The 27,482-nt window shown below is 39.4% G+C and overlaps 1 protein-coding gene across 2 annotated transcripts in view; it reads right to left on the reverse strand.

Moving 5' to 3' along the window:
- Nucleotides 1-21,471, reverse strand: part of FNIP1 (folliculin interacting protein 1) — a 123,744-nt gene extending 102,273 nt beyond the window's left edge. For both annotated transcript variants that reach the window (XM_053672751.1, XM_037129818.2), the window contains exon 1: nucleotides 21,296-21,471. In XM_053672751.1, the coding sequence (XP_053528726.1) occupies nucleotides 21,296-21,387 (92 nt within the window). In that variant the 5' untranslated portion in view covers nucleotides 21,388-21,471. The remainder of the gene's footprint in view (nucleotides 1-21,295) is intronic.
- Between the last annotated feature and the right edge of the window lie 6,011 nt (nucleotides 21,472-27,482).

Consider the following 27,482-nt stretch of genomic DNA (forward strand, 5'->3'; position numbering starts at 1 on the left):
TAACTCCTGAGGAATCTATTACATACCCCTAAGGAAAGCCAGACTACATAATTGAGATACTACTTAAATAATATCTTACAGCTATAAAGCCAGAGAAGGGTATGATTGCAGAGGGATAGCATGAGGGAACTCTGTGGGGCATTGGAATTGTTCCATATGGGTGGTGGTGGCTGTAATAATCTAGTCATGTGTTAAGACTAAAAATAAGTCCTAGTGTACGCATGTCCTTAGCAGCTATTCACAATAGCAAAAAGGTACAAACAGCCCAAATGTCCACCAGCAAATGAATGGATAGGATAGGCTGCGGTATACACATACAATGAAATATTATTCAGCCACAAAAAAGAATAAAATACAGGAACATGCTATAATATAGATGAACCTTAAAAACATCATGGTAAGTAAAAGAAGCAAGACACTAAAGGTCATATATTATATAGTTCTGTTTATATGAAATATCAAAAACAGAAAAATCCAAAGACACAGAATATAAATTGGTGGTTGCCAGGGACTGAGGGGAAAGTAAAGAAGAATGACTTTGAAGCATGGAAATGTTTTGGACCTAGTTATAAACAGGTAGAGATACTGGTTGTGTAACACCATGTACTTAGTTCCACTAAATTACACACTTCAAAATGGTTAATTTTATGTTATATGAATTTCACCTCAATATATACACATATATGCATATATATACATTATGTGAAACTTCATACATAAGCAACATGGCGATAATAATGGTGGTGGTGGTGATACATTTGTAATGACATGTACTTTTAAAAAACTAGGAAGGTCCCGCAAACCAAAAAGTCATTTGGTTTGATTCCCAGTCAGGGCACATGCCTGGGTTGCAGGCCAGGTCCCTGTTTGGGAGCCTGCAAGAGGCAACTGCTCAATGTTTCTCTTTTTTCTCTTTCTCCCACCCTTCCCCTCTCTTTAAAAATAAACAAACAAACAAATCTTTAAAAAAAAAAGACTAAGAAGGCATAGCATCTGCCCTTAACATGCTTAACATTTAAGGAATATGCAAAATACCTGGGAAGGTTAAATATGTTCATTTAAAAAAAAATCTGTGACTGTAAAAATATAGTCACAGATTCCTATCTGACTGAAAATTCTTGTTTCAATCACAAAGCTTAAAAACAATTTCAGTAAACCTTTAAAATCACAGTTACTGACATTTGGCTTTCACAGTTATATCAAGATATGAAACTCACCAAGAAAGTGAAAACATGGCCTTATACACAAGGCCCAGAAGCTGCCACTGTTAGTAGGGAGGGAGGCCTACTCACCAACTTAGAAAAAAGCAACCCATAATGAGTAACTAACTGCTTCCCAGCTGCCAGAGTTAAACTACATGAGGATCATGGAACATTAAAAGCCAGAATTCACGACTTTATTCACTCAGCAACTGGCATCTTCTGTGTGTCAATTACTGTGTCAGCCAGAGTACACCCAAAAAGAGCAACTCAAGCCCTGATCTTCAAAAATTCACATTTTGAATTCAAGCCTCATTAGAATGTGAAGCAAATGGAATTCTGATACATGACTGGTAAGAGTAAAAATTGGTACAACCAACTTGGAAAATAATGTGGCAAAATCTAATAAAGCAAAACATATACATATCAGTTTATAAATTCAATCCAAGGTACAAACTCAACAGAAATTTGTATACATCCTCCCCAAAAGAACTCATACAAAAATGTTCATAGCGGCACTCCTCATTGTAAGCTGAAACTATAAATGGTCCAAATACCCATCAACACAAAAGCCTGGGTAAATAAATGGCAGCCTACTCACACAACGGAAATACTGTCCTGCAGTACTTCTCAACCAGGGATGATTCTGCTCCCCAGGGGACTTCTGGCAATGTCTGGATATGGTCTAGGCTGTCACAACCTTGGGTTCCTACTGGCATTTAGTGGGATGCTGGTAAACATCCTTCAATGCACAGGAGAGCACCCCTAACAAAGAATTATCCCATCCAACATGTCAAAGGGCTGAGTTTGAGAAATCCTAGTTTACAGCAATGAAAATGAACTATACTACAAAGGTTATAGGGATAAATTCAAACGTAATGTTGAGCAAAAAAAGAAGCCAAAGAATGCACATCTATAATTCCATTTACATACAGCTCAAATTCAGGCAAAATAATCCCGAGTGATAGATGTCAGGATAGTGGGGATCAAAAGGGTCATGAGGAAGATGTCGGGGACACAACAGTGTTCTGTTTCTTGAGCTGAGTACTAATTATCTGGCACTACGTGTAAATTTGTTGGGCTCAATAGTTAAAATATGTACATTTTCCTTAAGTATGTTATTCTGTAATAAAAAGTTTATTTAAAAAATCAGAACAAAAGGGATTTAAGGTGTGTAAATTAGAAAAATAAAAAATTTAAATGTTTTTCTACTGCAAATCAGTTAAAATTTATTGGTAAATATGTCTCTGAAATTTTTCCCTTGGAGCCTCACAATCCTAAATCCTAGCTCTAACACTTAACAGATGTGTTGATCTAAAGCAAGTTATATTTTTTCATATTTATATTTTTTAAAATTATAGAAGAAACAAACATACTGCCAAGGGAATATAAACAACAAGTATAAAATGTGAAAAGCCCTCTTACCAATCTTTCTCCACTCTCAACATATGTACAAATAAACATGGTAACAGAGTTAACATGCCCCCTGGCCAGTGTGGCTCAGTTGGTTGGAGCATCATTCCATAACCGAAAGATTGAGTTTCGATTCCTGATCAGGGCACATACCTAGGTTGTGGGTTCAGTCCCATCCCCCTTTGGGGTGCGTCGCGCCCTCCCTTCCCCCCCCCTCTAAAATCAATAAGCATGTCTTCGGGTGAGGGTGAAAAATAGTTACCATGCATACATTTATAAAAGCATGATCATACTACATACTACCCTGTTAACTTTTTTTAATTTAAATTATTGTGGTTCAATTACAATTCTTTTTTTTTTTAAGTTTTTATTTATTTATCTCTAGAGGGGAAGGGAAGGAGAGGAGAGAAATATCAATGTATGGTTGCCTCTCGTGAGTCCCCTGCTGAGAACTGGCCTGCAACCCAGGCATGTGGCCTGCAACCCAGGCATGTGCCCTGACTGAAAATCGAACCGCGATCCTGTGGTTTGCAGGCCCATGCTCAATCTACTGAGCTACACTAGCCAGGGCACAGTTGTATTTTCTTCCCAGCCCTCCCCTCACCCCCTCCAAACCCACCTCCCTCCCCCTTGGTTTTGTCCATGTGTCCTTTATAGTACTTTCTGAAAACCCTTCTCCCCCCCCCCGTACCCTCCCCTCCTCCCAGCTACTGTTAGATTGTTCTTAATTAAGTTCAATGACTCTGGTTATATTTTGTTTGGTTTTTTCTTTTGTTGATTGCATTCCAATTAAAGGTGAGATCATATGGTATTTGTCCCTCACCACCTGGCTTATTTCACTCAGCATAATGCTCTCCAGTTCCATCTATGCTGTTGCAAAGGGTGAGCTCATTCCTTCTCTCTGCTACGTAGAACTCCATTGTGTAAATGCACCATAGTTTTTTGATCCACTCATTTGCTGATGGGCACTTAGGTTGCTTCCAGCACTTGGTTATTCTCAGTTGTGCTGCTATGAACATTGGGGTGCATAGGTTCTTCTGGATTGGTGTTTTGCGGGTCTTAGGGTATAATCCTGTTAACTTTTAAAATTCATTAATGTATATGGAAATCTCTACCGGGAAGTACAGAGTTACCATATTCTATTTAATAGCTACACAGTATTCTATGTATACATAGGCCTGTGCCTCTAAGTGAAATAATGTAACAAAACCAATTTTTACCACAGACTAATTGATATACAAAAAAGTTAAGTTCCTAGGCATCTCATCAACATTATAAAGAAATGACTCTGAATGAAATGACATTATTCAAGGACTTGCTGTACCATAACTTATTAAATCAATCTCCTAATTATGGATGCAGTAGTAACTTAAATTGGAAACAACTTCAAATAATGCTTCATGAATATCAGAATATATTTATATGATTACCTTTGCACAACTGAGGCTCTCCAAAATAGCTGTACCCATACACACTCACACAATCATAAAATAGGGCTTGCTTTACCACTCTTTTGTCAGAAGAAGATATTATTCTTTCTACTATTTGTCAGACTGACAGCTTTAGTAAATTACAGACATATAATTATCTTTATTTGTTTTTTTAATTATTGATATTAAACATCATTCAAAATGTTTAAAAGCCACTTAAAAATGTCTTCTGTGAATGTTCTTGTTTTATCACTTGTGGAAAATGACATTAAATTTTATCTTCCTCGTATGTAAAACTGAGCTAACACTACTTGTCTCACAGGATGACTGAGGTCAAAGGAGAAAAATAGGAGAACATAATCAGTAATTAGTAACAAGGGCTATACATCAACATAATGTTGAATGGCTTAAAAAAAAATCACCTGCCCAAAAACATACCCTAAAAGATAATTCCAGGGAGAGCAATCTGAAGGATATTTTAAAGAGGTCCATGGTTGATTCTGATGCACACACTGGTTTGAAAACCACTGACAAATTAGAAAATAAAGGCCATCTCCTTTCTCATCTATTACCTAGTACTTGTTCTCTTTTTAGATATATACAGAATTTCTGCCACTGGAATCTAAATTTCTAGGGGTTGAAGATTCCACTAAAAGCATTCTTCTATTGTTTTTTCATTCTCTAGACTGCTTAGACTAGCTGAATAAAAGTATTTTCAGTTTTTTAAGTGCAGCTAAGTCTCCGTCCCAAAACAAACATTCTCATTTACTAAGCATATTATGTACAGGCATTGTGCTTTGGCTAATTATTAAAATAAAATCTCAATCTCTCTTTCTACGTTTCCTAAACAGACATAATCTTACACTATACTACTCCAAGTATATGATGCATGGCACTTACTGATGTTCACTGGGAAATCCCCTCTGAACTAGAATATATCAATACAAGAGAAATACATGCCAACACATTCCGATTAAGCAAAAAATAAAAAGATAACATCTCAACAAATTCACAGGGAAAAATTAAGCTCAACCATATCTCACTCTACATATAAAAATTAATTCAAAGTGAGTCACAGACCTAAACATAAAAGCTCAATAACTGTAAAGTCTCTAGGACAGCAGAAATGTTGATCTTAGGGCAAAATTTCTTACAGCACAAAAAACCTAAAATTTAAAAAATAAACTAGACTTTATCAAATTTAAGACTTCTGATCTTTGAAGGGCACCAATAAAAATAGAGGCAAACCAAAGACTGCAGAAAATCAGCAATACATATTATCTAATGAAGACCTTTTATCCTAACTGTACTTAAAGTTTCGCAACTCATAAGAAGCAGCAAATAATCCAATTTTCCAATGACAAAATATTTGGATACATTACAAAAGAAGATACATGAATTACCAGTAAGCACAAAAAATATGCTCAACATCACTAAGCATGATGGAAAGGCAAATTAAATTACAATGAAATGTCACAATACACCCACTAGAATTTCTAAAATTAAAAAAAAAAGATCGACACCAAGCGTTGGTAATAACTGGAATTAACATACACTGCAGTGAGAAAATAAAATGGTGCAACTACTTTGGAAGACAGTTTGGCAGGTTCTTATAAAGTTAAACAAAGATTTGCTTACAACCCAGCAATTCCATTCTATGTATCGTATCCAATAGAAATGAAAACATGTTCATACAAAGACTTACACACCAATGCTCACAGAGGCTTTATATATCGTCCCCGTCCCCTACAGTGGGAATAATCCAAATATTAACTGGTATATGGATAAACAAGTTTTAGTATACCAATATAATGAAATACTAGTGTTTCATATAAAGCAATCAGCTACTGAAACAATCAGACACATGGATGAGTCTCAGAAATATTCTGCTGAGGGGAATTCTGCTGAGGGAGATATAAAAGAGTAAATACTGTAAGGGTTTCATTTACATGGAATTTTAGAATAGGCAAAATTATCTATAGTGACAAAAAGAGTTATATATCTCGATTGTAGTGGTTGTTAACACAGGTGTATACATTTGTCAAAATGCACAGAACTGTACTGTCTTAAAATGAACCCAGGACTTGTATTAATCAGGTATGTGGTCAAGACACAGACATGAATATGACTATCACGAGGGAAGGAGTTTATGTTCAGTTACCTAGAAACAGAAGGCAAGCCACACGACACCAGGCCACAAGGATAAGCTCCAGAGCGGGTCAGGAGTTAGAGGAAATGAGAGAAAAATGTATCAATAAAGTGTGGTTTTCTCAGGAAAGAAGGGGCAAGGCAGGGTAACCAAGTTAAGCAGGTTTAGAATTGGCTAGTTCAAATAATTTCAGTGGTCTCCAAAGTATACGAACTACCCCCTGGCTAATGGCTGGCTTTGGGGTGATTACAGCAGGGAAACAGCTGCCCAGGAGTACACAAGGCTCGATAGAGGAGGTAGCTGGACAGAGGGCAGACTCTGGACTGACTGGTCTGCACAAGCAGGGCACACTCCTCCAAGAGTCCACCCTATCCTATCTCTAGGAATTAGCTGAGTGGTACAGTGTCTCCAGGATTAAGAAGGCCTCAAACATCCAAACACCAAAAATTAAAGAGGCATGATTAATACATATATATTTAAAAGGTTGCCTTTAGTTGAATGTATCATATTTGAATAAAGTTCATTTAAAAATATTTTTAAGAATAAATATAACATCAAAGCAGGCAATTCACTAAAAGTACTGCCAGCACCAAAAACATTTACTTAATTTAAGAAGAAAAAGAACCAAAAGCAATCCTAGTTTTCCATAATAGCATGGCTTAAATCTAAAATTACTTTAGAATACGGATTTTTATCAATTAAATAACTCAAAAACAGCTGTAATAAGGGGGTTTTGGAGGATGGGTGAAAGGGGGGAAGAGATGGAGGTGTACAAATTGCCAGTTATAAAAAGTCACAACAAAGTAAAGTACAACTTAGGGAATGTAGTCAATAATATTGCGATTACTATGTGTGGTCTCAGATGGGTATTAGACTTTCGAAGGTGATCACTTCATAAGTTATATAAATGTTCGATCACAATGTTGTACACCTGAAACTAAAATAATATTGTATGTCAACTACAATTGAAATTTTTTTTAGTTAAAGAAAAAACAAGAAAAAGTGGCTGGAGAGACATGATCAATTAGGATTTTTCTTTTTTGGTTGGTTGTTTTTCTAAGATGGGCCCTATTTATCCAAAGGCACCCATCTTTCCTCTTCATTTTCTTTTCTTGTCTAGTGATTCTCAAACCCAGAGAATGCATATTAGAATTTGATAAAATCTGTCTGAAAGAGGGCCCAAATATCAGAATTTTTTTAAAGTTTTTCATTGATGGTTTTAACACATAGAGTGGAGCACTACTTCCCTACTGTATATCAGATTTAACTGGAACGGCAGTTGAATACAAAATGTCTTAATGCCAGCATATCAAGGCAAAGTACAGAAAACATATGATAAACATTTATAATGAAAACTACTGATTCAGCATATTACTTTGTGTATCTTCTCTGTATTTTCGAGCATGCTGTCTCACATAAATCCAATATAAACGTAAAACAAAACAAACAAACAAGCTGTAGGTCATAAAATTATAAACTGAATTTCCACTTCTCACAAAAACAGAAAAGTAAATATAATTCAAAGCATAAATAATAAGCTCTCAGACAATGTGAAAAAAGGGAATTATTTTTTGCTTAAATCATTACTATGTCCACTTAGCTGATCTATAACTCTAAAAACAATGACTCTCCCACACAGCAGACTCCACAGTATAGCCCAGAAATTGTATCACTCCAGTGCCTGTTAACATTTTTTAATACATATGGTCACATATACAAGAGCTTCTCCACTAGAATACATACAAGAGACTATGTATTAGTCTGGAGAGAGGCTGGATATACTAGAGATGGAGAGGAGAAAAAAAAGGGGAGAGGAAAGAAAAAAAAGAGAGGAGAGAAGCAAAACAGTGGGGAGAAAAGCAGAAGAGAAGCACCTCAAAGAAACCTTAAACTACATTCAACAGTATTATAGCTAGTATAACACTGGTAGTGTTATTTTGAAACTAATATATATGTTATAAAATTAATCAATTAAGTAATGATAGCAATGTTGTTAGAAAACAGGATTTTTACCATAATGGATAAAAATGTAAAATCAAAAAAGTTAAATAAAAACACTATGAAATTTAATTTGAATCAGATATAGTATTAACATTTATTTTTGTTCTCTGAAATGACCTATAAATAATGACAAGCTCTGGCAATGACAACCTCCAAGATACAGAGAGGTCACGGAACACCATTCCTACCAAAAGGAACTGTGATCACTGGAGAAACAGCTGATTTCAGGCATGGACCAGAATATGCCTGTAATAGCATACTGTCATGCCAGAACATACTAAGGTCAAAAAAACACTGGAGCCAATCTGAAAAGGCCCCCACTGGCCAAAGACGGTTCACCAAGAAATACAGCGGCTGCAGTAAACTGTATCAAATATTAAGAAAACAAACAACAAAAACAAACATCAACCAAAACCACCTCCTTGGTCTCCTGTGAAGTTGCTACAACACCAAATCATTATTTTGAAAATTGGTAAATAAAGCACTTAAATTTGTTTGCCCTTACAGACTAGTTTCAGAAGAAATGATAATTATTCTCCAACACCTAATGAAATAATACAGTAGTTCAGTACTAACTAGAAATTTGTTACAAAGATAAATTCTTGGGGATAGAACCCAGCAACTACATTTTTACTGGCCCTCAATGAAATAATCCAATAATCATCATCAATAGATGCTAAAACCATTAGGTGAAAGGTTGATGGACAACAGTTAACTGGAGAAACCAGGCTGATACCACTTGAACCCACTGATCAATCTTAGCATCACTAAAAGTAGGACAACCAGAGAATATCTGCTTCCCAGTAAAATGCATTAAGAAGTATATATATACAGCACACCTATGAAGTAGTCTTCAACCCTCCAAACACAAACCTGAACCTGAATCCAATCAAGCCACTAAATCTAATTACCAATTTAAAGAAAATAAAGTGGAGACAGGAATAAGATCAAGGACACAGTGAGGAAGAAATCAGATCCAAATCCAAAACAGACAAATTAATATGTGAACCTTATTAAGATCCTAATTCAAACTTCCAGCTCTAGAGAGACATTTCTGAGACAATTATGGAAAACTGAACATGAACTGAGCGTTAAATATCAGGGAATCATTGTTCATTCTTAGAGATAATAGTAATCATTTAGAGATTCATATTCCAGTATTCACAGTGAAATGACAAGATGTTTATCATTTCCTTTAAAACTCTGTAACAACAAAAAATTATAGTATTAATACTTAAAATAATCTGGGGGGTAGGACAAAAAAGCCAAAATAGTGGTAACTGTTAAAGATGGGTATTGGTATAGTATGTTCTTCACTTTTTTGTTGAAAAATTTTCATAATAAAAAGCTTAAAATTTTTTCAGGTTAAGAAAAGTGCACTGATACATTCAAATCTCATTAAAATGATAGGAAGTGAAATATATATACACACACATACATTTCTTTATGACAGTGAATATGACAAGATAATTTTCAAGGATAAAGAGATTTCAGTAAACACAGTGGAATCTCAGTTCTCAAACTTAAGTCATTCTGGAAAACAGTTCGAGAAGTGATTTGTTCAAAAACTGAATCTCCTTTGTTGATGCGTGACTGGTCATAGAGGTATCAGCATGAAAGTTTTGTCAAATAGAGAATAGAGACCCAAAGTTTTGTTAAGACAACCGAGACATTTTTTCAGTGAAAGACATGGTTGAGAAGCAAACTGCTTGAGAACCAAGACATTCAAGAACTGAAGTGTGACTGCATTTGAAAGATGAAAAGTAGCAGCTGACTTTCTGAAAACAAGCAGCTACAACAAGTGTTAATATATGAAGATGTCAATGAGCAACCAAAACATTTGTCCCCTCAGAGTCCCTTGGAAACATAAGGCACTTTGGAAAGTGGAGGAGAGGCATATGAACAAAAAGCATATCCTTCATAGGATGTGAAGTTGGCCTCCTGCATCCTCTCTCTCTTAGTCATACTCCTATATAGATCTGATGTTTATTCTCTTGGGAAACTGTCAAAGAAGCACCAACCTCAAGGCTATTAGGGACTTCAGTGAAAGAGGTTCAGACATAGGGCTGAAAAACAGAGAATTATGAAAAATAAGAATGAGCTCTTTGAAATTAAAAATACCATAGCTGAAATAAAAATAGACACAAAAATTCACCCAGAAGTAATGACAAAATCTCCCAGATTTAGGATAGAAAGAGATAGGTAGAAATTGGGAGAGGAAAAACCAAAAAAGACACTTAAAAGGATCAATACAGAAAGCTCCCCCTGGGGACCTTCACTACCAGAAGTTTTAGAAAGGGACTTCTGAAGTACAGTGCTCAAATACTCCCGCGACCATATAAAAATGACAACTGAACTACAAAACAACCATCACTCAGAACCGCCTAAATCTAGATGAACAGAAGTTCTACAATTAGGAAATTAAAGAAGCCCCATGGAGACAGGCAGGATAAAGAGAGACTGCAGGACAGGCTGATCCAATACCCACATGTGGCAGATAAAAGGAGAGAGACCTTGGCTGCGGAAGTGCCTCCTGAGCAGCAAGGGGTCCCAGCCCCACTCCAGACCTCCCAGCCCAGGGGTCCAGTGCCAGGAGGAAAAATCCCCATAGCTTCTGGCTGTCAAGTACAAGTGGGGATTGAGTCCCAGGCAGTTCCTCTTAAAGGGCCCCCATAAAGACTCGTAGGATTCAGTCCCTCTGAGCTTTAGCACTGGGGCAGCAGCTTGAAAGGAACCAGGTCCATATGGGAAGGAACTGGATTGTTTGGCATCAGGGCGAGATTTGGGGTGCAGGGGGCCACCTTTTGTCACACACAAGTGCTGACACAGGCCACTGTTCCTTTTCTGAGATGCCCCCATACCCCTGGTGCTGGCAGGCAAGTGCCATATGTGAGTCTCCATCAACCTTGCTCACAGTCCCCCCAACACAGGTGATTCCCTGAGACCCCAACACACCTTATTTGCAGCCCACCCAAGCCACTTCCAGTGGCTTTTCCCATTTGGCCTCTCTTACCTCATGCTTCAGACTTTCATGAACCCTCTCAAACAAGCAATAGCTAACCTCTGTGTGCCCTGTCTCTTGCTAAGTGATGCCAGGCCTGCACTAGAGGTAGCCAGCCTTGGTTTGCAGCTTGGCTGCACCAGGCACCTCCAAGCCCAGCACAAGTAGCAGCCATCTACAGATCACTCTGCAGCTCATGCTGGGTGGCCCAAGGCAGGGCACAGGTGGTGGCTGACTATACACCTTCCAGGAGGCCCCCAGAGCCAGCACACCTGGTGACCCAATCTGGATTACAACCCTACCACCTCCATAAACAACACACTGAAGAGTAGACTCAGTGAGCACCAAAGTCCACTGAAGTAAGTCCTGTTCTCTAGCATCTACTCCAGCACAGCAGCCTTTCAGCTGCAGTCACAGCCATTCCTTCCAGCTGATTGTCCTGGGGGGTCAATCCCTCCCAGTGACGCCGACTGCAATTAAGGCTCAACAAAGACAGTGCATACAACCCACACAGGGATGTACCTGGAGCACCCAGCTCAGGTGACTAGGGAAGGTGCACCACTGAGCTCTACAGGACAACTACTACACAAGGCCATTCTACCAAGTTTGGGAGACACAGCAGATCTACCTAAAACATAGAAACAAACACTGGGAAGCAGCTAAAATGCAGAGACAAAGAAACAGCTCTCAAATGAATGAACAGGAGAAATCTCCAGAAAAAGAACTAAATGAAATGCAGGCAAGCAAACTACGAGATACAGAATTCAAAACAATGGTTGTATGGATACTCAGGAAATTTAGTGATAACTTCAAGGAACTGAGTGAGAACTTCAAGAGCACGGAAAAGGGTATAGAAATCATAAAAATTAACCAGTTGGATATTAAAGATATACTAACTGAAATGAAGAATAATTTACAGGGAATCAATAGTAGAATAGATGAAGCCAACAATCAAAACAGTGATTTGGAAAATAAGGAAGCAAAAAACACCCAATCAAAACAGCAAAAAGAAAAAAGAATAAAAAAAATACAATCAGGAAAAAATACAGGAAGAAGACTCTTGGACAACTTAAAGTGTCCCAACATTAGCATCATGTGGGTATCAGAAGGAGAAAAGAGGTAGCAAGAAAATGAAAACCTATTTGAAAAAAATGATGACAGAAAATGTCCCTAACCTGGTGAAGGAAATAGACATACAAGTCCAGGAAGCACAGAAAGTCCCAAACAAGATGAACCCAAAGAGGCTCACACCAAGACACATCATATGGCAAAGGTTAAAGACAAAGAGAGAATCTTAAAAGCAGCAAGAGAAAAGCATTTAGTTGCCTACAAGGGAGCTCCCATAAGACTGTCAGCTGACTTCTCCACAAAAGCTTTGCAGGCCAGAAGGGAATGACAAGAAATATTCTGAGTGCTGAAAACCAAGGGCCTACAAACAAGCAAAGCTATCATTTATGATTGAAGGACATATAAAGAGCTTCCCAGATAATAAAAAGCTTAAAGAGTTCACCATCACCAAAGCAGTATTAGATGAAATATTAAAGGGTCTTGTTTAAGAAGGAAAAAAAGAAAGATCAAAACTATGGCAATAACCCTGGCTGGTGTGACTCAGTAGATTGAGCCCTGGACTGGGAACCAAGGGGTTGCCAGCTGGATTTCCAGAAAGGGCACATGCCTGGATTGCGGGCCAGGTCCTCAGCTGGGGGTACACAGAGGCAACTACACACTAACATTTCCCTTTCTACTCCCTTTTCCTCTCTAAAAATAAACAAATAAAATGTTTTTTAAAAAGGAGGACTGTGTTATAGTCACATTATTCCAAGTAGTGTGCACACACATGAACCAGATTATTCTCAAGAAACATTAATTATTCTGATTTAGAATCAACAGTGAGAGAAAAAAAAATTATAAGACTAAAAAGGATAAACTGAGGGGTGAGGGAGTTTAAGAAGGAATTCTAACATTTGAGTGCTTCCCATGCCATTTAATCCTCAAACAACTCTAAAACAGTAGGTGCAGTGAACACTGTGGACTATATCTCCAGCATCCACTTCCCCACTCAGACATGCACATATAAACCCAATCTTTAATGAAACATGATACTGCTTCCCAAGATTGTATATACAGAAACGACTAGGGCAGGGATCTGAACTCTAGTCCATCACACCAAGTTTCAACTCTAGAAGAGAAAGACATGCCAAGTTGAGGAGTTTGGACTTTGTTAAACACAAAGGCTTTGGAACTTAAATGCAGTTCACATCTTAATTTCATCACTTACCATGTGACCTGATTCAAGGTTCTTAACTTCTCTGCACCTCCACTACCTCAGGTATAAAAGTGATAATCAGACTTAGTTTATTAAGCTATTATGAGATTAAATAAATTAACATGTGTCAAGCACCTAAAATAGTGCTTGGCACAAAGTAATCTCCTATTAAGCAATAGGGAGTCAATGGAGATTTCTGAGTGATTTGATCAGAATTACAGTTTAGGAAAATCAATTCAGTAGAGTGGTGTAGAGGGGCACACACGGAAAGTGGGAAAGTGGCAATATTTTTATGAAAAGCATTAAAGTTCTTAATGAAGATGATAACAGTGAAAAATGGAAAAGAACTCAGGTGGTGCAGAATATGAAATCAACAGGATTTAACAAATGAACAAACTGTAGCAATCACCAGAGAGAGAAGTAAAAGATGATTCTCTGATTTTTCAATTTAATAGGCCAAGAATATGGTATGCCAAAAACAGGAACAGAGAGATTGGCTTAGGAATCCTTTACATTAAAAGGTTTCTATTACATTTTATATAGGGAGTTTGTTTAAAACAAGTCTTTCCTAAAAGATAATTTAAACTCAGCAGGATTCAAAACAATAATTATGATATTAGTAAGAAATGAGGTCCAAATTTTATAAATTGACTACTGAAGCTGTATTTTTCACTAACCTGTTTTCTGTCAATAAATGTGGCTCTAAAAAACTTAATACCACTACACAGAATGGAAAAGCAAATCAAATTAACAATAAAATATAATACTGCATTTTTTTACTGGAAAATTAGACTCAGGAATATTAATACCACAGATTACTAACATGTATTTACTTATAATTCTCAACTTTCCACTTTAATATGATCACACAGAATTTCCTATAAAGAATTCTATAACCATTATTTCTTATATAAGATTAAAAGGTACAATCTATGGAGAGATAATATTTTATTTATTTATTTATTTGTTTGTTTATTTAATGCCTTTCCTCAAGGATATGTTTGTTACTGATTTACACAGACATGAAGGGAGGGAAGGAGAGAGGGATAGGGAGGGAAGCAAGAAGAGGGGGGAGAGACACACACACACATGCACAGGTTGCCTCCCACAGGCACCCTGACTAGAGATCAATCCCTCCACCTAGTCAGGGGATGTGCCCTGATGGGGGATGGAACCCACAACCTTTTGGTGTGCAGATGACACTCCAACCAACTGGGCCACCAGGCTAGGGCAGGAGAGGTAGTACTTTTAAACTAATAAAAACCCTTGGAATGGAGCAAATCTTTATAAAAATTACAATGAAAAAACATTGAAAAATTTTTATAGATACTGACAATGTTAAGAAGCTAGCTTTGAACTTCAGAAGCTCAAAATGTGAGACTAAATCAGAAAACTGAAAGTGAAAAAATAACTCAGCACTACAGACTGTTTCTCCTACAGAAACAGAATGCTTTAGGAGTGAAACCAGTTCCTTACCTCTCATTTATGCCACCTGTATCTCACTCCCCCCTTCGAACACGCCTCCTCAAAAACAAAGATTAATGTCACAAACTGTCTCCAACTTGACAAATCCCATAGATACTTTTGTTTCTCATCTCACAAGAGTTGTCAGCAATCAGCATACACAACAGCTCATCACTCCATCATTTTTGTAATACTTCCCTTTCTCAGCTATCCTAGCCACATACCCCTGGCTCTCCTCATACCTCTCTTGGCCATTCCTTCTTTGTAGACTTTCCTCTCCCACAGCTGTATTTTTTTATTTCTTGGGGCAAACACTTGTTCTTTCCAATTCTCTATCTATACCATGTTCCTATATGATTTCATGTATTCCCTTAGCTGCAATATTGACACTAAGTTCCAATTCATATCCCCAGTCTCAATCTCTACTGTGAACTCCAGATATACTTTATTTAATCTGTCCACTGGACATCTCTATGTGGGTAGCTAGCTCACTGGCAATTAAAACTAGACCAATTGTCCAAAACAGGACTTCTGATACACTCCTTCAGCCCTCAAAAATGTTTCATATATTCATTCTACAGATATTTACCAAGCATATGCTCAGGCATTGTACTACACACTGGTACAACAGTATGAGCTTGGGGAAGACAGGTAAATTGTAACAAGGGCTCTGAAGAAAATAAACAGCGTGTTCTGACAGAAAATAGGGAAGAGGGCTGCTACTTTTGATAGGGTATTCGAGAGAGGGCCCCACAATATTATGTTTCCCTTCACAAAATGGCGTCCACCTAACTGCTCCAGACAGAAACTGAGGTATCTGTTCCCACAAACAACTAACTCATCAAGTGGTTCTACAGGGTTCTCACTCCAAAATGCACCTTGAAGTTGGAGAGCGCTCTCAAGCAAAGAAGAGAGATGTGGATAAGTAAAGACAACTGTGATGAATGTCACAGAAGGAAATGCAATAAGCTATGGAAGAAATTACAGTGAAACCTAATTCAGTTTGGGAGAAATCAGAAAAGGCTTCCTGGAAGGAGGATAATTAGGATAAACACAGACGATCATAACAAAAAGCTGAAGAAAAAGGTATAAAAGACTATGCCAAGAACAGGGAATAGCAGAGCATGGCACAACCCAGAATAAAAGAAGTCTAAGGTAATAAAATCATAGGAAAGGGAGATGGGGATAAAGGCCAAAAGAAAGCAAGAGGTTATCAAAGACTAATGAGTTCAAATCAAAAAGGCACATAAATTAATTTGAAGTCTTCCGATGGCCAAATATGGAATAATTTGACTATAATTGATTAATACATTAAAATCCAAAAACTCACAATAAAATGATAAATAAAATTAAAACCTTCACTGAACTCATTGTAAACTAATCTGAAAAAAATGATAAAGAGGCCCTGGTTGGCGTGGCTCAGTGGATTGAGTGCCAGCCTGTGAACCAAAGAGTTGCTGGTTTGATTCCCAGTCACGGGCACAAGCTTGGGTTTCACGCCAGGTCCCCAGTAGGGGGTGCGCAAGAGGCAACCACACATTGACGTTTCTCTCCCTCTCTTTCTCCCTCCCTTCTCCTCTCTCTAAAAATAAATAAATAAATAAAAATCTTTTTAAAAAGAAAGAATGACCTTTAAAAAAATTATAAAGGGAAGCAATCAAATTTTTATGCTGCCTCTCCTGTGGCAAAGACTAACCAAACAGGTAGTAAGATGAAGTTCTTCTAGGAAATAAATACAGAAAGGATTAGGATTTGGGTATTACCGTGTTGCAACCCCCAACAAGATAATTAATTCAGGCAACGATCAACAAAATAAACAATAAAATCATCAGTGAAAGAGGAATTTTATAGTGAAAATTAAGTCTGATACACTAATCAATCTTAGCATCACTAAAAGTGAGACAACCAGACATTATGTTAACTCTGATACATAGAAAGTACACATCTGTGAAATATTTTTATTTGAAATTTAAAAAAAAAAACCTGAACCTAAATTTCATAAACTTTCTAACTACCAGTTTACAGGAAATAAGTTCTAATGGTGGTTCTCAAACTGAGCATCAGAATCACTGGGAGTGGGCTTACTAAACACAGATTACTGAGAACCAATGAATCAAAAAAAAACTGTAATGAAGCAAACACTCAAACAGAGAATGTGGGAAATTTTACAGGAAAAATAACCCAGTTTCAACAACAAATCACATTTAAATGGGGGAAAAGACCGTTACAGAATAAAAATTATTTAAGCAACATAACTGCAAATGCAACATGAAGACTCTTAAGATTATGATTCAACAAATCTACTACAAAAAGACATTTTGAGACAATCGAGGAAATTTGAATATAGGCTAAGTATAGATGATACTTAAAATTTCTGTTAATTCTGTTAAGTATAATAATAGACTAATGTCTATGTTTTAAAAAATGACTATGGAAATTTTTTTGAAAAATCAAGAGTACAGTCTTTGCAAAAGCCACATACCACACAGCACCACTTTAAGGAGTTTGAGCCTAAACCAAACGGTTTCATGCATAAGCATGAGATCATCATAGTAACAACTTCTGGTTCCTGAAAGCCATGTGGTAAGTACTTCATTAAGCACTTTATATAACTTATCTTGCTAATTCTTAAAATAACTTAAATGAAGATACTAAATTCTATACCTAAAATGGTAAGTATCAACTAATCATTAGCAACTTGCTTTTTTTTTAAAGGATAAAGTATTGAGAAAGACAAGAGTGATAGCAAAAGACCAATTAAGTTGTTTCAACAGGTTAAGAATTCCCGCTACAGACAAATATGAGCAAATGTTCATGTATTAGAAATAAAACAAAAAGAGAAATCATTTTTGAACAAAACAGGAATTATGTCTTACATACATTTAACTATGAAACAACCTTCTTCACCAGATTATTTTTTTCAAGATTATTTTCAAAGCAATCATTTTATATGTACCGCAGTTACTGGGCTTAGACTTAATTCTTTCTTCTACTGGAAAGAGGCCTGATGGACAAAACATAAAGCAGCATCTTCCAAAATGCACCTTCTTTCCCAAACTCTTTAAGGGATAAAAACAAACTATTGCTTTCTTTAATTTTATAAATGACTGATATAATATCCCCCCTGTGATACCCTTCACACTCATCTCCAGCTCAAGAAGTTTAGATAAGGCAAGCGAACAGAAATCCGTAAGTAAAGATCCTAACTATGAAGACTGGAGGGAAAAGGATGATGCCTAACCATCTATCTTTTCCAATGGGGTAACCATGAAAAACAGTATTAAAAGACTCCTAAGGCTTCTTTATAAAAAGTTTCTCCTATGAGTCCTACTACGGCTTATAACCACTGGGCCATGCATATCGCTTACTCTAGGAACTGACTCCTATGGGCTGAGCTATAGTCAGTCACCAATGGCTAAATGTGTCCAAGCCTGATTTACCAACTTAAGCTAAAAAAAAAAAAAAGTTCTAGAAAGGAAAACATGACATACCGGTATGAACACTAAATTTTAGTCTACTCAAAAACCGAAGTTACACGAAAAGATGCTGAATACAGCCCTGGCTGGTGTAGCTCAGTGGATTGAGCGCGGGCCTGCGGACCACACTACCACGGTTCGATTCCCAGTGAGGGCACATGCCTAGGTTGCAGGCCAGTTCCCAGTGGGGGACGCATGAGAGGCAACCATACATTGATGTTTCTCTCCTTCTCTCCTTCCCTTCCCCTCTAAAGATAAATAGATAAAATCTTAAAAAAAAAGATGCTGAATATCATTTGTTATTCACAAATGAAATTAAAACCACATCAAGATGTTGTTACACCCTCTAGAATGGCTATAATCAAAAAAGATTCAAAAATGAATAGTTAATTTTGTTAGATTTTTTTACAATACAAAAAAATTAATTGCAAAATACACTAACAATATCAGGTATTGGAGAGGACATGGAGCAACTGTAACCTTCATATATAACTCGTGAAAATACAAAATGAAAGAACTTTGAAAAAGTTTAGCAATTTTTGTAAGTTAAGCATATGACCCAGCAATCTCACTGCTAGGTATCCACCCAAGAGAAATAAAAATACATGTCCACATAAAGACGTGTGCACAAACGTCTGCCAACTGGTGAATGAACAAATCATGGTACACCCAGGCAATGTAATGCTACTCAGCAATAAGAAGTAAGGAACTACTAAGACCAGCCACAACATGAAGGAATCTCAAAATCATCACTGAGTTAAGTTAGGCCAGACACAAGAAACCAGTACCAGTGTGGTTACATTTACATGAAATTCTTAAAAAGTCAAAACTTCTGTCATTAGGCAAGAAGCAGATCAGTGACTGCCCTGGGTGAGAAGGGGTTAAAGACTGCCTGCAAAGCAGCAAGCGTTCCAAATCTTCAGTGGGATGGTGGGTACTTAGCTGTATACATGTAACCAAAAATACAACATAACTTGAAATGGTTCAGTTTTATTGCATGTAAATTATATTTCGAAGAAGTTGTTTTAAATTTTTTTTAAGATGTGGGTTAAATAAACCTGCAAATTTACTAGCTGTGAGACATTAACCAGTTTTCCTTTTCTCACATGTACACTCATACACATTTTATTTTGAAAGTAACCAATTCTTTATTGTACTGCAGTTAATAGGTTTACACATGATTCTTATTTTCACTAGAAAAAGGACCTTGTGGTTATCTATACTGCTGCTCGTCCTATCTGACAAAGTGGTTGTGAAATACCACATGAGATAACTACTGAGAAAGTGCTTTGGCAACTCTAAAGTAGTATTACACAACTATACAGTAGACTTCATGTTTTTAAAAAACAGACATGAAAATGTTTTTTCACATGAATGACTTGAGACCGCTGAAAACTCAAGAACCCCAACCTCAGTGTTCACCTAGAAAGAGAGAGCCTATACAACGGTCACCTTTTTAATACCCTTCCTAAACCTGCTTTCTGCTGACTCTAGATTTACTGGATGGCTCGGTGTAGTGTGATGCAGACTGTGCTTCCAGTTCTTGAAAAGGAAAACACTAAAGAAATGTTTTAAAGGTCATTACGTGAGGATGGCAAGACATTTATTTCCCAGTGGAAAAGGCCAAAACCTAGAAAATGACCTGTGAGCACTTTTTCAAGTGAATCACAACTGAGATTTTTCTTCCTTCAAAGTCAGTTACATTTCTTACCATTTACTACTTCAGTTTCACAAGTCTTAATGAATGTTTACTAGTGTGACCTGCGTTAGCAAAACTGGGTGAGTAACGTTAATACCAAAACCTTTTAAACCAGTGTGGTAGTTACTTCACACCTTGGCCTGTCGCAAACTTTAACAGATTCTCATTTTTTCCTGCAGCCACTGCAAGGCCCGGTTCCCGGCTATCGCAGCAGGTATGAGTGATATCTGACATTTAGCCTAGCTATATATACGAGTTTCCACAGCACGACAAACACGAAGGCTGTTTTGGAAGACATAATCTCTTCTTCAAATGCAGGCTGGCGACTAAATTTTACCTTGAACTCAGTTTCGTATTACATCAAGTTTGACACTGTTAAAGTTTTTCTACCAGCAACAGGTCTAGCAACCAAAAATGAACGAAGCCTGTAGTGTCATAAAATATTTTGCTGTCGTTTTCAGTTCTTAAAGACTCCTCTTAGTAACAGTTCTAAAGGGATGATGACTCTGTGGTCAACGCCACCGCCATGCTTCAGCTGATTCGGTCCTGCCTCAGTCTGGTCAGTAGTGACCATAATCTCTTAGGTTTCACATTTTTCCTTCGATGACACTGAGGCCGCTGGGTCGGGTAACCGCACACCTCCAATTTTAGCTTCCAAGAAACCGGCAAGAACGGCATCTTGCCCACTCGCTCCTCCAGCCTGCCCTGCACTCGCAAGGTTGGCCAAAACGTGCAGCTCTCTCCACACCACCAACCACGCTGGAACGCAGCGCCCAGAGGGCGACTGGTCACGGGGAGGAGGGGAGAACTCCGCCTGGAGGACGGCGGCGGAGGTCCAACCCAGCCCGCGCCCAACGCTCCTTGCCGCCAGAAGAAAAGCCTGGGGACCTTACGCTCAGGCAGCGGTGATCGGACTGGGAGGCAGAGCCGCGCGTGGCTGCAGAGCAGGGCGTAAACAAACCGACCCGGAGGAGGAAGAAGGGGCGAGTCGGGGTGGGGGGTGGGGAGAAAGGACCTCGCTCCGACCCTCCAGCACAGGTTCGCAGCTGCCTTGGCCCCTCCGACAGCGGCCTGGGTCCGGGTCCCGGCCCCGGCCCCGCGCTCTGCTGCGGGCGTGGACACCGAAGGCCCCGGCGCGTCTAGAGCCCAAAGCCAAAAGGCCGTCGGCTCTGCGCCCCCAGCCCCGCAGCGCCCTACCTGAACACGCAATCCGGGTCCCGAGCGTCCCTACCGGGCGCGCCCGACCCATTCCTCTTGCTGAAGAGCTTCTGGAACAGGGTAGGGGCCATGCTGGCCACAGCCGAGCCGGGGTCGCTACTCGGAGAGCTTGCTAGGCCCCCGCTCCTAGAACCGCCCTGCCACCCCCGTGGGCGCCTCAGTCATATGACAGAAATTAGTCACTTCAAACGGCCACGGCGCGCGGGGCGGGGCGCGAGGCAAAGCCAGCGTCCATTGGCTGGCGGCGTGCCGCATCACGTGGCGGCGCGCGGAACAGGGGGCAAGGTGGGGGCGTGGGGCGGAGCTGACGCCCATAGGCTGATGAGTGGATTCCCTCACGTGGCAGCTCACGGGGCGGGGCGTACACGGAAGCTAGTGGTGGAGAGGGGGAGGGCGGGTCGGGAGGGGGTGGAGAGTAAAGGGGAAGGGAGGGGAAGAGCGGGGAGGGGAGGGATGAGGAGTGAGAGTTGACTGGGGAAACCGAGCGGGAGCGAGCCCTGGTCTGGATCTTGGATCTTCCGTGAAGCTGTCAGTTGCTATCTGAGGCTACAGCGAGGTGGCGTGGGGACAACAGCAAGGTCTTTGGAGTGCAAAAGCTCTCGGCTTCCTGCACTCTCGACAAAGAGAGATGCTTTGAGCAGCACGGTCAGCCAGCCTTCCCTCGACGTCACCCCATCTCAGCCCCTGTGGCTTTGCACCTCCACCCGGCGCCTGGCAGAGTCCCTGGACCATAGGGCAGAGAAGGCGCGCGAGTTACCCGTGGGGCCGCGGCCACAGACCAGCCAGCTCCGGGTCGCAGAAGCGCGGACTCAGAGCTTGACAGCGCGGGGCTGGCTCTTAGCTCTTAGGATTTGACGGAAGACCCTGCCAGGACACCCGCCCTGCCCTGACTCCCAGCAGAGACGGCCTCTGCTGGGGACTGCGGGCAGCCAGCCTCAGAGTTGGCGACTAGCCTCGAACCTTGGGGCTCCGGGAATTACGTAGTCCCTTGAAAGAGCTAGCCAGGAGTCTAAAGATTTAGGCTCAATCTTAATGTCTAGGTATGAGGGACTGTGAGATTGTGAACAAATGGGTTTGCTAGGATGAAAACTTCTTTCCACAAAAAAATAACATTGCTCATAAGTGACTTCACAGTCTTATTAAATCTTGGGAGCCGAAATTCAGCAGGGTTTGGATCAAACTGGTCTTAAAAATGTTCAGCGCCCCCATTCCAGGAGGAGAATTTTGTACTATGGGATGCAATTCTCTGACAAATATGATGACAGCAAATGACTGATATGTGGCTGGAAGTTTACAATAAAACACTTTGTTGATAACTTCATTTAACTAGGCAAATGAAATTATCATTTCATTTCAATAAGACAAACCAAATTGTCTTTTAAGTGGCTAACAAATCCTACTGATTTGCAGCTAGAGCCTCAGCTAGAAAATAAGTGGTCTAATATAGAGAATATAGGGAAAAAAGAAAATAATGGGCAGAATATACAGGGTGGGGAAAAAGTAGGTTTACAGTTGTTCATATGGGACATAATGCAATAATAAATAATAATACAAGAATAAACCATTTCATGTACTTAAAACTGTAAACCAACTTTTGTCCCACCCTGTATATCTGAGAATATCAGTGGTCAACATGTTCAGTTTCAATAGTACAATATATTTTTTAATATCTTACTTATTTTTAGGGAGGGGAAAGATGGAAGAAAGAGTGGGAGAGAAATATCAATGTGTGCTTGCCTCTCGCATGCTGCCTACTGGGGACCTGGCCCACACAACCCAGGCGTGTGCCCTCAACTGGGATTCAAACCTGTGACCCTTAGGCTCATAGGCCAGCATTCAATCCACTGAGCCACACCAGCCAGAGCTCAATAATATAATATTTTTAAAGCGCTATTGATACATGATTAGCAAATTAATTTATTCATTCCATAAATGTGTAAGTGCCCCTGGTCTAAGCGCTGGGGATCCAAGTAGACAAAAAAAAAAAAAAAAAAAGAAAGTGATAGAGCTAATTTTCTATATGAGGAGACAGTAAGTACGTAAACGAGGTAACTTTAGTGTTCTGAATAAGAACTAAGCAATGAAATGGAATGGAGAAGGTCTCTCTGAGGAGGTCATTTTTGACATGCTCAGGTTAAGATTCATTCAAAGTTCCTCTGTACATTGACCAAGTTCCAGAAGTCACTGGACAAAACAGGAGCAAAACATCAGGAGTCCATCATTTACACATTTAAGATAATCCTCTGAACTCTGGTGCCAAACACTAACAGATTTATAATACAGAAAAATATACTAGGCATATTTTTCTCACAAAATGTGAACACGAAATAAAATTTTTGTAAACAAAAATAAAATTCAATGCAGTTTTTAAGAAGTGAGAAAATGGCCCTGACTAGTTTTGGTCAGTGGGTTCATGTACTGCAAACAGAGAGATGGCTAGTTCAATTCCCAGTCAGAGAACATGCCTGGGTTGGGGCCAGGTCCCCAGTTGGGGGCTTGTGAGAAGCAGCCAATATTTCTCTCACACAGTCATGTTTCTCTCCCTCTCATTCCTCCTCCCTTCCCCTCGCTCTAAAAATAGATAAAATATTTTTTAAAGAAGTGATAAAATGCATATCCTATAAGTCAATTAATCAATCATTTACGGAAGTTTGGGGGTTTTCTTTTATACTAGCAAGTGACACTAAGTGACTGTAAGTGTGAGTACAGTTTGAGGCTGTCTGTATAGGGCCAACGACATTGCTCACGTGTCTGACACAGAGTGTACCGTAGTTCCAGTTCCCTTTAGAAGGAAGTTTCTAAATACAATAACCTTGTGTGCTTTCATCATGGAAAACAGTTACTCCATGGATAATTATAGATATTACCAGTCAGCGAAAGAACATTACTGCGTGCATAAGAGATACTTTTAGTATTCTCTAATCATGCCATGACTCCATTTCTGTAGTCTTAGTCTTACACTTGAAAGGTACAGAAAAAACTCAGTTTACTTGCTGTCATTCATTACATTCCCTTTATATTGAAACATAATACTCAAATTACAGAAGGAGAGCAATGATATCATACATGTTTGTCATTAAAAAGACATAAAACTATACTTAATTATGCAGATTAAATTGGAAATAGTTTAAAGTTCAACAATGGTGTATATTTTTTCTTTTTACTTAACACTACCTCTTCATCCAAAGAGGCTGTGGTGGGTGTCTTAAAGTTGCCTCTTTAATTTAGGGAGTCAGCTAGGAGGAAATGTGAGAAAGAAAACAGCCCTGGCTGGTGTGGCTCAGTGGATTGAGTGCTGGCCTCCAAACCAAAGGGTTGCTGCTTCAGTTCCCAGACAGGGCACATGCCTGGGTTGAGGGCCAGGTTCCCAGTTGGGGGCGTGAGAGAGGCAACCACACATTGATCTTGTTCTCCCTCTCTCTCCCTCCTCCTCTCTCTAAAAATAAGTAAAATCTTTTAAAAAGAGAGGAAAAATAATTATCTATTCATTAATACTATATGGATATAGAACTGCTGGGTTAGGAAAACTAGACATAAGGCCTACACTTTTACACAGCATAAGATTCAGCCTCCCCACAAACCCCAAGGGCCTCTGGGTCTTCGTCCACCTGCTTCCAATAACATAAAAGGGCAGTCTCTTCTGGTTACCAGATAGAGAAAAGGTGGCAATATAACTGGAATTTCGCTCCCTTAACCACCTTACAAATAAGCATGACATTAATTGTGTGGGGGGCAACTTTCCTTGCAAGTCCCCCCAGTCCACCAAGGGTGAGAGTAAACATGACTGAGACATGATCTGCTTGGGGAGGAGAGGTGGCCAGTTTCTCAGAGGAAAAAGACCTTGAGAAGTGGCCAGTTTCTAAGGGGAAAAGGCATCGAGCCCCTTCCTCTAGGGCCTTTCATTGGGTTCTAATACACAGGAATACAGGGCAGCAAGGATCAAACAGTAGATAATATTTCAAAGAAATCTGAGGGCTTAGTCTGAGTCAGTGTCTGTCAGGAAAGGGGGTTGCAGAAACTTTGGGAGACATATTCATTTCCTCTCAGACCCTTATATGAATGAAAGCACTCTTAGCAGAGCAGATTTCACAAGTTTATCAGGAAGTCTTTGTGATGCCAGATTTCTTCCCCAGGACACGCTCTGGCAAAGCAAGGAGCTGCACCCCTCCCTATCAGGTATTCAGGCTTAAGGGGATTAGAGCCAGGAAGCGCTTCTCCCAGAGGACATGGGGACTTGGGCTTTGTCAAAGGGGAGGAGGGGGAGTCCATTGCTCTTTGTTGCAGAACCCCCCAGTCCTTCCACGATGGCTTCCCAAGTGATAGAGTCTGGCTTAGGTTGCCTCTCCTCTAAGGGGTCTTACCTATCCAGGACTTCAGACCATGCTTTGGGGGCAGGGAGGAAACTGAGGCAGCATTTGCTACCAGAGATAAGCCTCGTCTCCTGCAGCTCGCATTCCAGAGGTCATCGCTGGCTCATCCTTAGCCACAGGGGGTAGAGTTACAATTTCTGAAACCAGGCAAAGTGGTCTACAACAACTGTGCTAAATTTTCCTGAAACAAATTAAATTCTCACTGAGAGCATCTCAAAATAAGATATTCAGAATCAAGATAATAAAGTAAAAAATGCCTAATAACATTTAGATAATCTCAGGGTATTTCACTTTTAAAAATTCTTGACCTGGCCAGGTGGTTCAGTTGGTTGGAGCATCATCTCATAAACTGAAAGGGTGCAGGTTCGATTCTAGGTAAGAGCACATACCTAGCCTGCAGGTTGAATTCTTGGTGGCAACCAATCGATACTTTTCTCATATAGATGTTTCTCCCTCTCTCCCTGCCTCCTCTCTTAAGGTTAGTGAACATATCCTCGGGTGAGGATAAAAATAAAAAATTTTTAAAAACCTCTTAAACCAACAAATAATTTAATGCTATCTGATAAGGGAATGACAATGGTTTGAGGCACCGGAAAACATTCATTTATTCAACAAATAATTGTCCTGAATCACTCCGAGGTGTCAGACTCTGTTCTAGATGCTGACGATACCATGCTGAACAAGAGTCCCTACACTCAAGAACTTAGTTCTTAATGGGAAGAAGCAAAATAAACAAGATGTTTGGAAGTCGTACTTAAAACTAGGAAAAAAATAGTTGGTAGCAAGCAACTGCAGGGTGTCAAATTTAGATACAGTGGTCAGGAAAGGCTTCATTAAAGATGTAGAATCTGAACAGAGGTATAAAGAAGGAATGACAAGGAACTAGCATGGGAAGAAGGTAGTCGAGAACATTCTGGCAGAGAGTGCCAGACCTGTTTAAAGAAGAAAAAAGAGGCCAGAGTTTCTGAGTATACTCTGTAAGAAGAATGTTTGAGATGTGGTTAGAAAATTGTAAGAGGCCAGATTATGTAGGATCTTGTAAATCATGGGAAGGAGATTAGGTAAGTGTGATGAAAGCTACTGAACCACCTAGGAGGCTACTTCGTATTTTAGGCAAGAGCTGATGGTGACTAATGGGGATTATTTTAGAAATATAGCTAACAGGATTTCTAACAGGAGTGAAGGAAAGGAAATCAAGGACTGACTCCTAGGTTTTTGCCTTAAACAACTAAATGGAAGTCATTTCCTGATTTAAAAAAAAAAAAGATCAAGAAAAGCACATGTGTTAAGAAGAAAATTGAGCCTATTAAATTTGGATGTATTGAGTTTGAATTGCCTATTAGACATCCATGTGGAAATTCTGAGAACGTATGAGATCTGTCTTGAAAAAAAGCCCAACTATTGTTAATATTATAAAAACAGTTTGCACAACATCAATGTAACCTGGTAGCTAAGGAGAGTGGACTAGAATGTGCATGCGTGAACACTGATGACACTGCTGTACAAGTCAGCGGGGATGATAGAAGTGCCACTGAGTGATCATGTGTACTGAGTGGCCATTGCATTCAAAATGACTGAGCAAGTAGAGCAACAAATCTGCATCAAATTTTGCATTATGCTTGTACGTTCCGCCATGACAACTATTCAGATGATTGAGAAGGTCACAGCTATGGGCAACTGGTGATTGGCAGCTTCATCACAACAACATGCCCACTCACGCATCACATCTTGTGCAGAGTTTTTGGCAAAACATCAAATCACCCAGGTAACTCAGCCCCTCTACAGAACCAGATTTA

Source organism: Artibeus jamaicensis, unplaced genomic scaffold, assembly GCF_021234435.1.
Source record: "Artibeus jamaicensis isolate MK-2021 breed Jamaican fruit bat unplaced genomic scaffold, CSHL_Jam_final contig_786, whole genome shotgun sequence".
Classification (NCBI taxonomy): Eukaryota; Metazoa; Chordata; class Mammalia; order Chiroptera; family Phyllostomidae; genus Artibeus; species Artibeus jamaicensis.